General features: G+C 34.8%; 1 protein-coding gene across 2 annotated transcripts; it reads right to left on the bottom strand.

Annotated features, from left to right (window-relative positions):
* Window positions 1-6,076: 6,076 nt before the first annotated feature.
* LOC145106559 (uncharacterized) lies at window positions 6,077-7,713 on the bottom strand. 2 transcript variants are annotated; one of them, XM_079043526.1, is made up of 6 exons: window positions 7,311-7,713; window positions 7,129-7,225; window positions 6,969-7,043; window positions 6,557-6,616; window positions 6,406-6,481; window positions 6,077-6,308 (listed from the first exon to the last, which is right to left on the bottom strand). In XM_079043526.1, exons 2-6 carry the CDS (start codon window positions 7,216-7,218, stop codon window positions 6,277-6,279), a joined length of 333 nt encoding a protein of 110 aa, XP_078899652.1. In that variant the 5' UTR covers window positions 7,219-7,225; window positions 7,311-7,713; the 3' UTR covers window positions 6,077-6,276. The 2 variants fall into 2 exon arrangements, with proteins under 2 accessions (XP_078899652.1, XP_078899650.1); XM_079043524.1 differs by having other exon boundaries at window positions 6,077-6,481.
* Between the last annotated feature and the right edge of the window lie 7,277 nt (window positions 7,714-14,990).

Raw genomic sequence — 14,990 nt, forward strand, 5'->3', positions numbered from 1 at the left:
CTAGAATTGTAATTATAGGATAATTGTAATTAGGCTATGGATCACCTTGGAATAATAGGTTGGACGAATTCTATGGGGAAGCCCATTAGAAATCGTCCAAGGCATGTTCCAGAAGGGGTCCATGGGCTGCTTAGGGCTTAAGCAGTCAAATTAGGGTTTCCTTATTGGATAACCCTAATAGCCTAAGTACATAAGGAACCCTTGGGCACCAAAAACGTGGCTAACACTTGGATTAGGGTTTCCAGCTGTTTTTGGTGCCTCCTCTCTCCTCCCTCTTCATTCAAGTTGCTTAGTGGTGTTTGTGACTCCATTAGAGGTGCAACACTTGAGGCACTAAGCTTTTTGAAGCCAAGGATTGATTGTTATTGCTATATAACAATCAAAGGTAAGATCTAAACCCTAATTTCAGTTATAGTTTATTAGATCTAGGGTTTATGGCTTTGGATTATCAATTACATGTTCATTAGACAAACTAGATCCAAAGCTATTAGGGTTTGCATGTACACCATAGGATTGATGTATTGCTCGAAACCCATCAATCGGGACATCAGAATCCTAACTCAAAGCCCAAAAGGGCCAGACCTTGCCACGTCTGCAGAGAGATTGGGCACTATGCGAGAGAATGCAAGGATCGCAAATCAGGACCGGTAGCACATGCAGTCGAGCAGGTGACTGACATGGTGGCAAGTGTGAACCTTGGAGAGATTTTTATGATCTCTTCCCTTACCCGAGCAATCAGTGCTCGAGGATGGTTCGTGGACACTGGAGCCACTGTGCATGTTTGTGGGCAACGAGAGAGCTTCCGTACTTACCGCCCAATGCCACATGGGACGGTCGTCGTATGTGCTGATGGACACAGAGCTGAAGTTCAAGGAAGAGGTGATGTTCGGTTGAAGTTCACATGTGGTGAATGGGTAACCCTTCGAGATGTTCTTCATGTTCCTACTATCTCGAAAGGGTTGGTTTCTGCGGACAAGTTTGACAAGGGAGGGTTCAAGATGGTGCTTGAGAGAGGAAAAATTGTGATCACTAAAGGCAGAAGATATGTTGGGAGGGCGAACAATTGTTCAGGGATGTATCGTTTGTGCCTTAGTGATGAGGGTAGTGTGAGTGGTCCTAGTGTTGTGAGTGGTAGTTCTAGTGTTGCTAGTGTGTCAAGTGTTGATGATGATGTAATTGGTGGATTGGTTGCTAATGTGAATGAAGTGAACTTTTCTAGTTATTTTGTTTGTTCAATTTCTTTATGGCATAAACGTTTAGCTCACACTAATGTCAAAAATATTGAAAAAATGCAAACTAATGGAATGTTAAAATATGACACAAAAGATTTTGAAAAATGTGAAACATGTGTGAAATCAAAGTTCACTAAGAAATCATTTCCATCAGTTAAGAGAAATACATCATTGCTTGAGTTGATTCATTCTGATATATGTGAATTAAATGGAATCCTTACTCGAGGAGGAAAAAGGTATTTCATCACATTCTGTGATGACTTCAGTCGATATCTACATGTTTATTTGTTGAGATCAAAAGATGAAGCTTTTGATGCATTTAAACGATATAAGGCTGAGGTCGAAAATCAACTTGAAAGACACATGAAAATTCTTCGCTCGGATAGAGGCGGGGAATATTTCAACCAAGAGTTTGACTCATTCTGTGAAGAGAATGGAATCAAACATGAGAGAACTTCACCATATACTCCCCAACAGAATGGTTTGGCTGAAAGAAAGAACCAAACCCTTTGTGAGATGGTCAACTGTATGTTAAACCAATCGGGTCAACCAAACAATCTGTGGGGGGATGTACTATTGACTGCTTGCTATGTTATAATAGGATCACTAGTCGTGTGATTCCTACAAGCCCTTATGAGTTATGGAAAGGTAGAAAGCCTAACCTAGACTATTTGAAAGTGTGGGGGTGTGTTGCTTATTATCGGACTCCCGATCCTAAGCGAACCAAATTGGGAGCACGAGCTAACAAGAGTATATTTATTGGATATGCTCACAATAGCAAGGCTTACCGATTATTAGATATTGAATCAGGTGTTGTTGTGGAATCCAGAGATGTGGAATTCTTTGAGGACAAGTTTTCTAAGGATGAAGAAAACTCCAGTCATACGACACCTACAAGTACTTCTCGAGAATTACTCCCACCTCCTCCTATTGTAGAGGAACCAAGGAGAAGTACTAGGGCTAGAATAGAGAAAAGTTTTGGAGATGATTTATATTCTTATTTGGTCGAAGGAACACAAAAGAAAGTGACGAGAGAGGTCATCTTTGCCATTAATTTGGATGATGATCCTAAGACCTTTACTGAAGCCATGACGTCTCGAGACGCGCCTTTGTGGAAGGAAGCCATCAATGACGAAATGGATTCAATCATGGGTAATGGAACTTGGGAGTTAGCTGATCTACCCAAGGGAAGAAAACCCATAGGATCCAAGTGGATATTCAAGAGAAAGTATCATCCAGATGGATCCATATCTGCCTATAAAGCAAGATTAGTTGCTAAGGGATATAGGCAGCGAGAAGGTATGGATTATTTTGATACCTATGCCCCAGTTGCTAGGATTAGTTCTATTAGAACTCTCATAGAAATATCAGCTTTGAAAGGATTGTACATTCATCAAATGGATGTGAAGACAACCTTTCTAAGTGGTTATCTCAAGGAGGAGATTTACTTAGAGCAACCTGAAGGTTTCGTGATACCTGGACAAGAAAAAAAAGTGTGTAGACTTGTTAAATCCTTGTACGGGTTGAAGCAAGCTCCTAAACAGTGGCATGAGAGATTTGACACCACTGTGACTGCCTTTGGTTTTCAGCACAATAGTGCTGACAGATGTATTTATTCTAAACATACATCTGATTACATAGTTGTTATATGTCTTTATGTTGATGATATGTTGATCATTGGCACTCACCTAGAAGGTATTCGTGAGACGAAGAAATATCTTGGAGAAGTTGATACAATTCTTGGTATCAAGGTGAAAATGACAGGTGGTCAGATTTCTCTGAGTCAATCTCATTACATAGAGAAAATTCTGACAAAGTTTCAACATTTGAACATTAAAGAATTCAACACTCCTTTTGATTCAAGTGTGAAACTAAAGGTGAATTTTGGTCGAGCAGTGGCTCAAATAGAATATGCTAGTGCAGTTGGAAGCATGATGTATGCTACTCACTGCACTCGACCTGACATCGCATTCGCTGTAAGCAAACTGAGTCAGTATACTGTTAATCCAGGGACGGAGCACTGGAAGGCAGTGGGTAGAGTACTAGGATACCTGAAAAGGACAAGTGCTTTTGAGTTGATGTATTCATCATCTAATGGAATACTTGAAGGTTATTCCGATGCCAGCTGGATTGATCACACTAGTGATTCAAAATCCACAAGTGGTTGGATTTATACTCTAGCTGGTGGTGCTATTTCTTGGGCGAGCAAGAAACTGACGTGCATAGCTCATTCAACGATGGAAGTGGAGCTAATTGCCTTAGCAGCAGCAGGCAAAGAGACAGAGTGGATTCGAGATTTACTTATGGATATTCGTTTGTGGGATATTCCAATGCCTTCAATACCCATGTACTGTGACAGTGAGACCACACTGTCTAAAGTATATAATGCGATATATAATGGGAAGTCGAGACATGTAGGTCTGCGACACAATTTTGTGAGACAACTAATTGAAAGTGGTACCATCAAGGTTGTCTATGTCAAGACAAGTAGGAACTTGGCAGATCCGTTTACCAAACCTCTGACGAGAGATTTGGTTACATCTACCACGAGAGTCATGGGTCTAAAACCACAATAGAATCGCTTAGTGATGGAAACCCAACTTGACATTAGTGCTCGTAATTCTCAAGTTTAAAGGGTAATAACGAAGTCACTAATGATAGAAGGTACTATCATTAATGATAGATCCATGTGAGGTAGGATAGTACGTCGTTGCCAAGAAAGAGGTTGAGTTACAACTCTTAACAAAGTTTTGGAGACATCTAAGCAACGAAGATGTTGTAAAACTTTGCCTATATGATCTAGAGGTGGTGCCGCCTCAAGTGAAGATTAGTGGTTTATCTTCTAAAGGGTCATGAAAAGGGTTTATAGCGTATGACCATATTAGCGCTCAGGGAGAACAAAAAGATGACTTGTGATGTGTGGGGGTAAACCGAAGAGGTCATTAAGGTTCATGGTTTAAACCTATAAGGATACCATTGAATCGGTCTCTTCTTGTTTGTTCCCATTAAACTAGGGTTTAATCTTCGTGACACCCAAGTGACATCATCTGTCTGAGTGAAAGGAAACTTTCCAACTTGGTGGGGGATTGTTGGAAATTTATATATATAAAGGATTTGCAAGTTGGCAATTTCCTTTGTATCCCAAATTGGTGAGGGGAAGAAACTTTTGTGGGTTTATAAGCTTATTCCCTTGATAGGCCTTCAAAGGCTTTAGTGGATCAAAGGAATGGGCCAAGCCCACGCGCGCGCCTAGCCTAGCCTAGCACTAGCCGATGCCGCGAGTGCGCGAAATGGCGCGATTTAGACGCACTTGGCACTTCGCACGACACATCGGTTGCTGGGAGCTGAGGAGCTTTTATTTTTGACGAGTTCGGGTCAAGCCGGTTTGACCGATCCGATCAAATGGTTGACTGACGTTGAATTCGTGGAGGATAAGTCATCGGGGCATTCTAGAAGGATCAGGAAACGGCTTGCTTGGAGAGCAAGTCGTCGCCCTAGGGTTTCTGGGGCCGGCCTATGAGGGCCCGTGTCATGCCTTCTAGGGTTTCGATACCTATAAATACTGCTCCCTAGGAGCCATTTGACACACCCGAAATCAGAGCTCTCTGCGGTTTTTTCTTCCAGTTTCCGAGTATTCACTTTGTGTTTATCGATTTCCAGTGCTGTTGGAAAGTCGATAGATCTGCATTAAATCCTGGGTTTTTACTCTGTTGCTTACAGCCAATAGAAGCGAAGTATAAACCTTTAAGGACAGGAGTCTGATCCGTGCAGTTATTTGAAGTTCAAGATCAGCCATCAACAGGTTGGTTTTACTTTTCTGTCTTGCATTTACTTTCGTCCAACAACAGGACAATCTTCTTCTTCCTTTCTTATAATCAGATCTAATCGTGAAGGATTGATCTGGTTTTGGACGAAACTTGGTAAATATAATAATAATAATTGGATCTATTATTCGCAACTAATCGACACATAATTCTCAATATTATTTGTCGGTTTCCTTGCGTGTCTATTAGTTTGATATCTACATTCATTGCCTTACAACCCATATAAACTTACATCTCAACACCTCTTCGAAACACCAACTCTCATAAGATTATTCTTGTGTAAGCCAATTTTCAAACTCGAAACAAGATAAAAACAAAGAATAATGCAAATGATATTATTATTACTAGGTTAGAACCCGTGGAAACCACGGTCAACAAATTAAAAAAACATTGATATTTCAAAAGCATAATCATTAACTAATGATTTTTAAATAGTTAATAACTTATAATGTTAGATTGATTGATTTGATTCAGATTAATATGTAACATGTTTTGAAGATATAAACGGCGTTATTTATGTATAGATTATTGAAAAAAAATAATGATGTTGTATAATTGACATGAATTGTTCAGGATACTATTTTGGTTTCTAGAAACTGAAAGTTTGAAGAACTTATTAAAATATCATATTTTGCAAGAAAACTCAAAATAACAATGTACTTTGAAAGTATATTGCTATAATTGACATGAATTGTTCCAGATACTATTCTGTTGGAAAAAAATTGATGAACTTATTAAAATTTCATATTTCGCAAAATCAATAGCTCGAACCTAAAAGTAAAACGGTTGCTAAAACTTAAGTACTTTAATCATAAATATATAAAGATCATGATTTTCATGTAAATCACAATTGTGCTTTTGTTGTTCTACAATCACGTTAAAAAATATGAGTGATTAATGTTTTGAAGCACCGCATTTAAGTCATTCAACTTTTTCAACACTACTCTTAGAAATATAGAAAGAAAATAGTACAAACATTACGATAATAAATGATTTTAGAAAAAAAAGTGCCAACTATGCTATTGCTTTAAAATTACATCCCCTCAGTCTCAAATCTGAAATCTCAAATGATATTGTTATATCATTGAATAATCTTTTGACCTATGTTTCATATTTTGAATTGATGCTCATTCAAATGACGATAATCCATTTTTGTGAAGGACTCAAACTTTGATTTCTTTTATAACCGAAGGATCTCTCTCAAGACTAACAAAAAATGCTCATGTAGGTTGTGCTTCATGTGTTTGAAACCCTGTAGATTACAAGAATATATCGATTAGATAAGATTGTGAAGTTACACAAAAAAAAGTTAGTTTTATACGACATATCATCCTCTATTTCTTCTTTACAGCTCACTCTCATTCCATCCAATCTTGTTTGTGCTCCATTTAACCTCGTTCTCAATTTCACATTCTCTATATCAACCTGTTAAAGTAAAAGTCAAAGTTCACATGTTTATTGGAAAGTCAAAAAACATTTATTAAGAGAAAAGGAACTTACACCGTATGTTTTGGCTTCTAAGGCAGATAGCTTCATCTCAACAATTTGATTCAGTAACTTCTGTAGATATACATAATTGTTGACTATTTGACCATCTGAAATTTATCATTTTGCTAATAGAAATTTGACTCTTGGTTTCTTCTTAATTTCTAAATTTATTTTGTTTCAACTTTTTGAATTTACAATATTACGAAAATACCCTTACAGGGTATGATTTAGTAACTTCAGTAGATATACAAAACTGATGACTATTTGATCGTTTGAAATTTTTGTCACTTTACTAATTGAAAATTGACTCTTGGTTTTCTTTTCAATTTCTAAAACTTTTCTTTTTCAGATGTGTGAATTCACAAAAAAAATACCCTTATAAGGTTATATGTAAACTAAAAAAATAGAAAGGTATAAAACTTACATCATTTGATATTTTCTTCTGATCATCAATCAGTATAAGAGCACTCTTTAGTCGTTCAATTTCAAGTGATTTCTCCTGTACTAGAAACTTGAACATGTCAAAAGACGAAAATGCCCTTGGCCCTAAAACTTGAAGAACCATGAATGATATAAGGGCAAACCTGCATGATTTCTCCACTTCCACTTTTCTTAGGCAATAACCACCATTTCATTGATGATATTGTATGTTTCTCCACAGGCCTCCAGTTCATTCCTAACCTTAAAGGAATAAACATTATAAATTATTAAATCTCTCTATTATTATATATATTTTTTAATTTGGATAATTTGTTTTGAATATTACCTATGACATTTTATCTGTTAACAAAACAATCTCAGCATTATAAGACTTTGATTTGCTTTCGATGGCTTCAATTGAAGCTTTTTGTGTGGTGGACCATATTGCCCTTTCCTCGTCGATTGCCATAAGAGCATTTACGAAAATTAATTACCATAGCAATTTCCTCCATCAACCTACTAATACATCTCATGTCCAAACAAATGTGAGTGATCGTCTTCCTTAGTCTTTGTGTTCCTTACTTCCATAAAAAAAAATACTCCATACATAATATGATCAAGCACAATAATTGATTAAATTTTAGTAAACACGTGTTAGGTTATTGACCTGGGATGAATAGAACAAAAACAGGAAAAAGAACAAAAATTGAAAATATCGGAACTTACTGGATTGAGAAATTGATGAAAATAAGAACTAAATTAACGAACATATATGGATTTACCTCCGATGGAAAATAAGAACGAAATTTAGCTAGTAAACACGTGTTCGGTTATTTACCTCCTATTCTCAATCAAAATTAGAACCCATTAGCCTTTAATTCATCCAAAAAGAAATCTATTATAGCAAACCATCAAGAAAGGTTCAAAGTCATTACCAAAAGCCGACTCCATAGTAGGAGATGACATAAAACACTTTGGTAAGATTTCAAAGTAGTGGCACGTTTTGGAGTCTCTAATTCAAGAAACCTAAATCAAAACAATGAATTGTAAATGCTAAAATCGAGATTAAGAACTTGAAAGTGCAAGTCTTCCATTCGTCTCGGTTAACAACGAATACAGAGAAAAAAACTGTAGGTTCAATGGGTAAGGCAAACTATAAATAGAGAGATTGATGATTGGGTGATTTGGTAATCAAGACGAAAATCTAGGTCAATTGAAACCTGATTTCTTGGCTGATTTTGGAAAGTGTCAATTGTTTCCATCTTTCTACAAAACCGTGGATGAGAAAGAAGATAGTGTTTTCAAATTTGTTCCAATCAATAGGTAATCCCTGATTTGTAGCTAAAATATCAATTCAAAATATTATGAGAGATATTACAGGGATTGACATACTCCAAATTTCTTTGATTTCACTTTTTGAGCGGGAATTAATATAATACATGACCCATGTAATTTTAAGAATTTTTGTGAAAAAAGTGTATATTAGGAGAAAAAGACATGTACACATAAAACTACTCTTTTACATAAAACTACTCTTTTATTAGGTAGGAGGTAGGTAGATTTTCCCAAATACCATTCTATAACACCACTACTTTTAAAATAAGATATTTATCTTGGTTGTATAAGTACTACGATAATGAACCATAGTAAAAATACAATTTTATAAAAACTTTTCATAAATTATCAGTGTTTATAACTGTTTGGTGTTACAAACGAATATCAAAAACCATAGTAAAAGAGAAGAAATTATACCAGGGATGAGCAACGCCGAACTCGGACCGGACCGACCCGAAGACCGAAAACCTGAATACCGAAAATCATGAATTACCTTACCCGAAAACCGGACCGTTTTGGGTGTATCCGGTCCGATTCCGGGTACTAAACCGGGTTTCAGGTTTTGGACCGAATTAGACTTTCGTAGTGTTGTTTACGGTTTCAAGTTTTGTTTGTCATGTTACTCTCTAGTCTCTAGCATACGATTTTAAATTATAATCTTACTATATACTATCCATCATTTGTATTTTTGTTGTTTGAACAGTTCGACCAAAAAATACATAAATGAAGATGAATGCAAAGGTAATAAGTAGCAAACCAAATTTACCAAAATAATAATAACCAAACTATCATTATACCAAAATAATAATATCCATGTACTAAACCAAATTACCATTATACCATATCAAACAATTTATGAAAAAAAAAACAATTAAACTTCAAACAACTTCTTTCCATTCCCTTTATCTTCTTTTTCTTCGATCGCCGCTTCAATCTCTATATATTTAATACCAAAACAAAGTGAGTATCTAAATTTTTCAACAAACAACAATTAAATAATAAGATGATTTAAATTTACTACCTAACGATATGCTATCATCCTTTAATATGTCTTCATCTCATCTATAATGGGTTTGCGTGATTTTCTTACCCAATCTTATGTACATACTAACGCTTCAACAATCGGCGTATTCAAACGTGTTTTATACTTATCTAGAATTCGACCGCAAGTACTAAAAGTGGATTCCGATGCCACGGTCGTCACTTGTATGGATAAAATATCTAACAACATACATCATAAAATTATAAGTTTAATAATTTATAACTTCATCAAAAGAAAACAAAATTAAATAGTGGAATACCTTTTGCCATACGATCGACGATCTGAAAACGCAATGTGTTTTTTTCCACCAATCTAGGATGTCGAAATTTTTATCAAAAGTCACTCTAGGTTCATTTAAATATCTTCTCAATTCGTTTTTAACTGTCGCCAACGTGTCTCCTTGTCCCATTAAGAAATCGTCCAAAAAATTGTTAACCACATCACAACTTACAACTTCTTTTACTTTTTGAGACGAACCAACATTTACATATTTTTCTTCATATGTTTTAAATAAAATTTCCATTATTTTTTCAATTTCCCGCACCGTAGACATCGTCTTCAGTTTTATGGTGCTATCCAACAATATGTTTTCTTCCGTTCTCGTGTTTTCGATCATCTTCTTGATGACAGCCGACAAAAAGATAGAGTTCATTTGGGGGTCCAATAATACGGCAAAACACATGAAATCGTTCAAATTTTCTATTGAACCCCAATACTTGTTGTATTTGGTACGCATGTCCGGGATCATATGACAAAGATGCACTTTTGTTGAACACGTTTCTAGATGTTGGTTAATATCTATAATTTCCCGTAAAACAGTTTGTACCAACGGTTTTGATTAAACTAACAGCATCTCCGTTTTTGTTTTGAACTTTTCGCATGTCTAAGTAAGCTAGAAGTTCCATTTATGTTTACATCGGAATTAAAGACTTTAAAGCGATGCTTACACTGAGATTTATTGGTTTTCTTTCCAACTTCGTCCATAACCACTTCCATTGAATCCCAACATTTTGATCTTTTTTTTTTGTGGTGCCCGTTGTCTTTTATTTTTTTTTCATTTGGTAATGCGGTATTATCTTCATTCTGTATGTCTCCTTTGTCGGTATCACCATCATCATCATCAATAATATGTAGGGTGTTATCAACAATGACATCATCATCCTATAATACAATAAGGTAAAAACAATTACTTAAGCATTAAACATAAGGCATTCAAGGATCAAATCAACAATTTAACATTAGCCATTAGAACATCAAATATCAACAATCATTTCCAGATTTTCTGCAATTTTAACATTAGCCATTACAACATCAAAAGTCAACAATCATTCAACAATAGTAAAGAATAATCACTTATACCATGTCTGCTTGTAAGATCGAGACTAAAACAAAATACAAATTATTTCTTTTTCTTCTTTGCTTTAACGAAAATAGCCATTTATAAATTATTTTTTTCACTAAAAGGAACACTTCAATGCCCTTTTTCTTTTTTCTCAGGCAAACCAACCTACAGTGACTATTTGGTAAGAGAGCGTCCATGTGATGGACTACTTTTACATATATATTAGGGTAAATAGCACAAAAGACATTCAGTTTACACCAAAATTCTAAATTGACACTGTGTTTTTTTGTCTTAAATTTGACACTGTGTTTTCCAATTTGTTACAATTCTAACAACTTGACCGGTCAACCAGGTTACATGCTGACGTGGCATGATGACGTTTCGGTTTTGATGACGTGGCAAGCTGACATGATATACTGACGTGTCAAAATTGAATTTTTTTCCCACAAAAAGCACTAAGTTTTCACTTTTTTTCGATTTTGACATTAAATTTAATTTTTTCTTTCAATTTTGACATTATGTTTTTTTGTTCCAAATCGAACATCATTTATCAAATTTTGTTCAATTTTACCAATTTCCATTTGAAACCGTATTAATATATTTTTTTAATTACATTTTAAATCGTATAATATTTTTTTTGTCGTATAAAAACCACATTTTTATTTAATTACAAGGTGTTTTTTTTTACATTCAAATATAAATATGCATTAGTTATATCATGAGAATCAAACTAACCATAACTTCTAATAAGATGTAAAAATTTCACGGGTTGCAAACTTGACATCCGGGTTTTGATCGACTACACGCCTCCAAACCTCCAAACTCATTTTAAAGTTGCGTATTTAATATAAAATATGATTTTTATATAACTAATATATATTAATACCTAAAATTATGGTTTGAATGTAAAAAACCTTGTATTTATACAAAACTATGACTTTTAATTGAAAAAAAAACATATTTATACGGTTTAAATGTATTAAAAAAATATTTATACGGTTTCAAATAGAAAATTGTCAACATTGAACAAAATTGGAAAAAATAATGTTCGATTTGGAAAAAAAAACATGGTGTCAAAATTGAAATAAAAAATTAAACTTAGTGTCATAATCGAAAAAAAGTGAAAACTTGGTGTTTTTTGTGGGAAAAAATTCAATTTTAAAACGTCAGCATATCATGCCAGCATGTCACGTCATCAAAACTGACACGTCATCATGCCACGTCAGCATGTAACCTGGTTGACCGGTCAAGTGGTCAGAATTGTAACAAATTGGAAAACACAGTGTCAAATTTGAGACAAAAAAAAAACACAGTGTCAAATTGGAATTTTGGTATAAACTGAATGTCTTTTGTGTTATTTACCCTATATATTACATATGTAGCATTTAAAGGTCCTACTTATGTATGATTCTTTGCATTATTTTCATTCAAGAGAGATATATATCAACTTTATCTTATAATTACCGATGATTAAAACTTAAAAGAAGAACAAAAAAAGAAAGACCCACGATTAAAATTTACATTAAAACATGAAACATAAAAGTATTTAGACTTACTTGACTTTGATTGTCTTCCATGGAACCAACCCAATTTTCAATCACCATTCTAGAAGAGAGGAAGTATTAGAGAGTAGAAAATTAGTAGCCCGGGGAAGAGATCATCGATCGACACTAAGAATGAACCCAAAAAAAAAAAATCAACAGTATATTAACAACTAAAAATAACCGTCGGTAGGGTTTTTCTTTTAAAATTTGTGTACAATGGCTTCAATTAGGTTTTGTTTTGTACGCTAAAAAAAGGCAATAATATAAATTAGTTTTAGTTTTACGGTCCGGTCCGGGTTAACAACCTTATTCCGGGTTCGGTCCTGTCCAAACCCGAAACCCGGTTATTGTAAAAAACAAAACCCGAAAACCAGCCCACCTATAAGAATATCCGGTTCGTTTCGGGTCCGGTCCCGGTTTTTTCCAGTCCGGTCCGGTCCAACGGGTTGTATGCTCATCCCTAAATTATATAACCTGAAGACTTCACTAAGTCCTCCATAAACCTTCTCTAACAGCGCATCTCTAATCTTTAACTTATGCCTTATACTTAGTACATAGCACATATTTAAAGTACATATCACATATTTAAAATACTACATCAGTCATAAGACTTGTGAGCAATACACATAAGTCATAAGACTTGTGAGCAATACACATAAGTCATAAGACTTGTGAGCAATATGGGTATAGACTTAACAAATAATCAACAAATATCTGAATATGCTTTCAAAACGGAACTTGAAATGTACTTTTAAAAACTCTCCTTACGATGTACATATTCATACTTTTAAACTTCAACAAGTCGTAAAGTATAATCACTAGGAATTTCACCCCTAAATAGAACTTTTGCAATTAACTTGCACATACAAGGAACCTAAATCCCAAAGCATAAACTTTGCATATATTGGGAAAACACACCCCTAGCCCATTCACATAAACAATTTACTTTGTAATATATCTAGAAAATCCACACATGCTTATATGACTAGTTACTGAAAACTAACTTCAACTTTGATTTCTAATTTTGTGTTGTTTCTTAGCCCAATCACTTGTCTAAACCTGTTTGGACAAGTGATCATGTTCCCTAAAACTTGTATAAACTTACTACCATAATTACCGTAGTGATCGTTGGTTTGACAACTAATCGAATTCAATAACCATTTGCTACCAATTTCGTCAAGTCTCATGCTACAACTTGCCAAACGGCTTAACCCCATAACCCGTCAGCTTAAATACTTATTTCTAACTATTTTGTCAGCTAGGGTTTTTAATCCTTATTGTCCGAACTAAAATTCCTATCATGGAATTTATCTGTCAATCACATTGGTAAGTTCATAATAACACCATATTATGAACTCGATTAACCGACTTTTTTAGCAACCCTTTTATGATCACGTTACGATATTATGATTACATAATAATGAGACGATGAACTACCTAATGTTGTTCTGTAAGCATATCCTCGTACACTACCGTCGATACTTGCTTCATTTAGTTATATGTCGTCCCTCGTAAACCGTCCTCAACAACTCTATTTTCAAGTTGTGATTAGTGCTTTCTAACTCTAGTTGCGATATTCTAAAGAACCCATCAATGTCACACCCCCAAACCTAGAATGGCGGAAACATTCGGGGGCGGAGGACGTCATGTACAGTATCATAACAATGCATAATAGTAAAACAAGCAACAACATCCATTGCATTAATAGAATAGTTAATACATATGTGTTCTTTGTATAGTTGTAAGACACCAAAAATGTATATATCAAAATAAAAGACGAGTAATGAACATGCTCTGTCTTCTCAAAAACCTGGTCCAGTGTACCTGTCTACTGGTTCCCTGAGAATACAAGTTATTTTGAAAGAAAGTATCAACATTTAAGTTGGTGAGTTCATAAGTATTTAGTGTCAAATGTTTGTAGTTGTATCATGAAAATGTTTGCATTTGTTTATGTAGTCTCCTACCCAATACCCGACTGTTTTGTATGTTTGTTCTCTTGTAATAGTGTGAAATGTATGTTTGTACTTGAAATAGTATAAAATGTATGTTTTCCATATTTGTAAACTATATTTTCTAGAAAAATAGTATGCCTTTCTCATATGAGAATATCACTGTATGAATGAAATGGAAGATGAAGGTTTACAGTAGAACTGTGTATAATAAACTACTGATGCGTTAACTACCTTGTAACCAAATTGGTTATTTTAGGTTAAATTTGATTAGGTTATAACCATACTTGATTGACTAGTATAAAACACATCGTTTTTCAGGCGTCGAAAATGATATGACATTCATCACCCGTAGACCTGCAAGTCCCACTGTAGCTAGCAGCAAGGTGTGAGATAGTCAATCCCGTATAAATCTATACAAAAACTTGATGCGTTTTACATTAAATAACATCCTATGTGCTCATGCAAACTCTAAAGCTTGGATCTAGGTTTCTCTATTGTACATGCAATTCATCCAAGACATAATATCCCTAGATCTAGCATGTATATTTCGAAAATAACATATGAAAACAGATCTAGAAGATTACCTCTTCAACAATACCTGAATCTACTTGTCTTGGAGCTTAGAGTCACAAATGTCACTCCTCTATTGGCTTACAAACACCACACAAGCAAGAGGATGATATTGGAGAGAGGGGAGAGGCATAATTTTTGGCTATGAACTCTTCTAGGGTTTCAAGTGGCCGAATTCTGATGCCCTAAGGGTTCTATTAATACTTGTGCAGCTAGGGTTTCAGTCAAAACCCTAATGGAC

The sequence above is a fragment of the Lactuca virosa genome, chromosome 1 (assembly GCF_052849685.1).
Source record: "Lactuca virosa cultivar CGN04683 chromosome 1, Lactuca_virosa_CGN04683_v6, whole genome shotgun sequence".
Lineage (NCBI taxonomy): Eukaryota > Viridiplantae > Streptophyta > Magnoliopsida > Asterales > Asteraceae > Lactuca > Lactuca virosa.

Excerpts from the sequence above, each read along its gene's own strand:
- LOC145106559 (XM_079043524.1), bottom strand. The coding sequence starts at position 7,218 with ATGAACTGGAGGCCTGTGGAGAAACATACAATATCATCAATGAAATGG. Across the intron at positions 6,617-6,968 it reads AGAAGAAAATATCAAATGAT|AAGTTACTGAATCAAATTGT; the intron begins GTAAGTTTTATA and ends GTATATCTACAG. Across the intron at positions 6,482-6,556 it reads TAGAAGCCAAAACATACGGT|GTTGATATAGAGAATGTGAA; the intron begins GTAAGTTCCTTT and ends TTACTTTAACAG.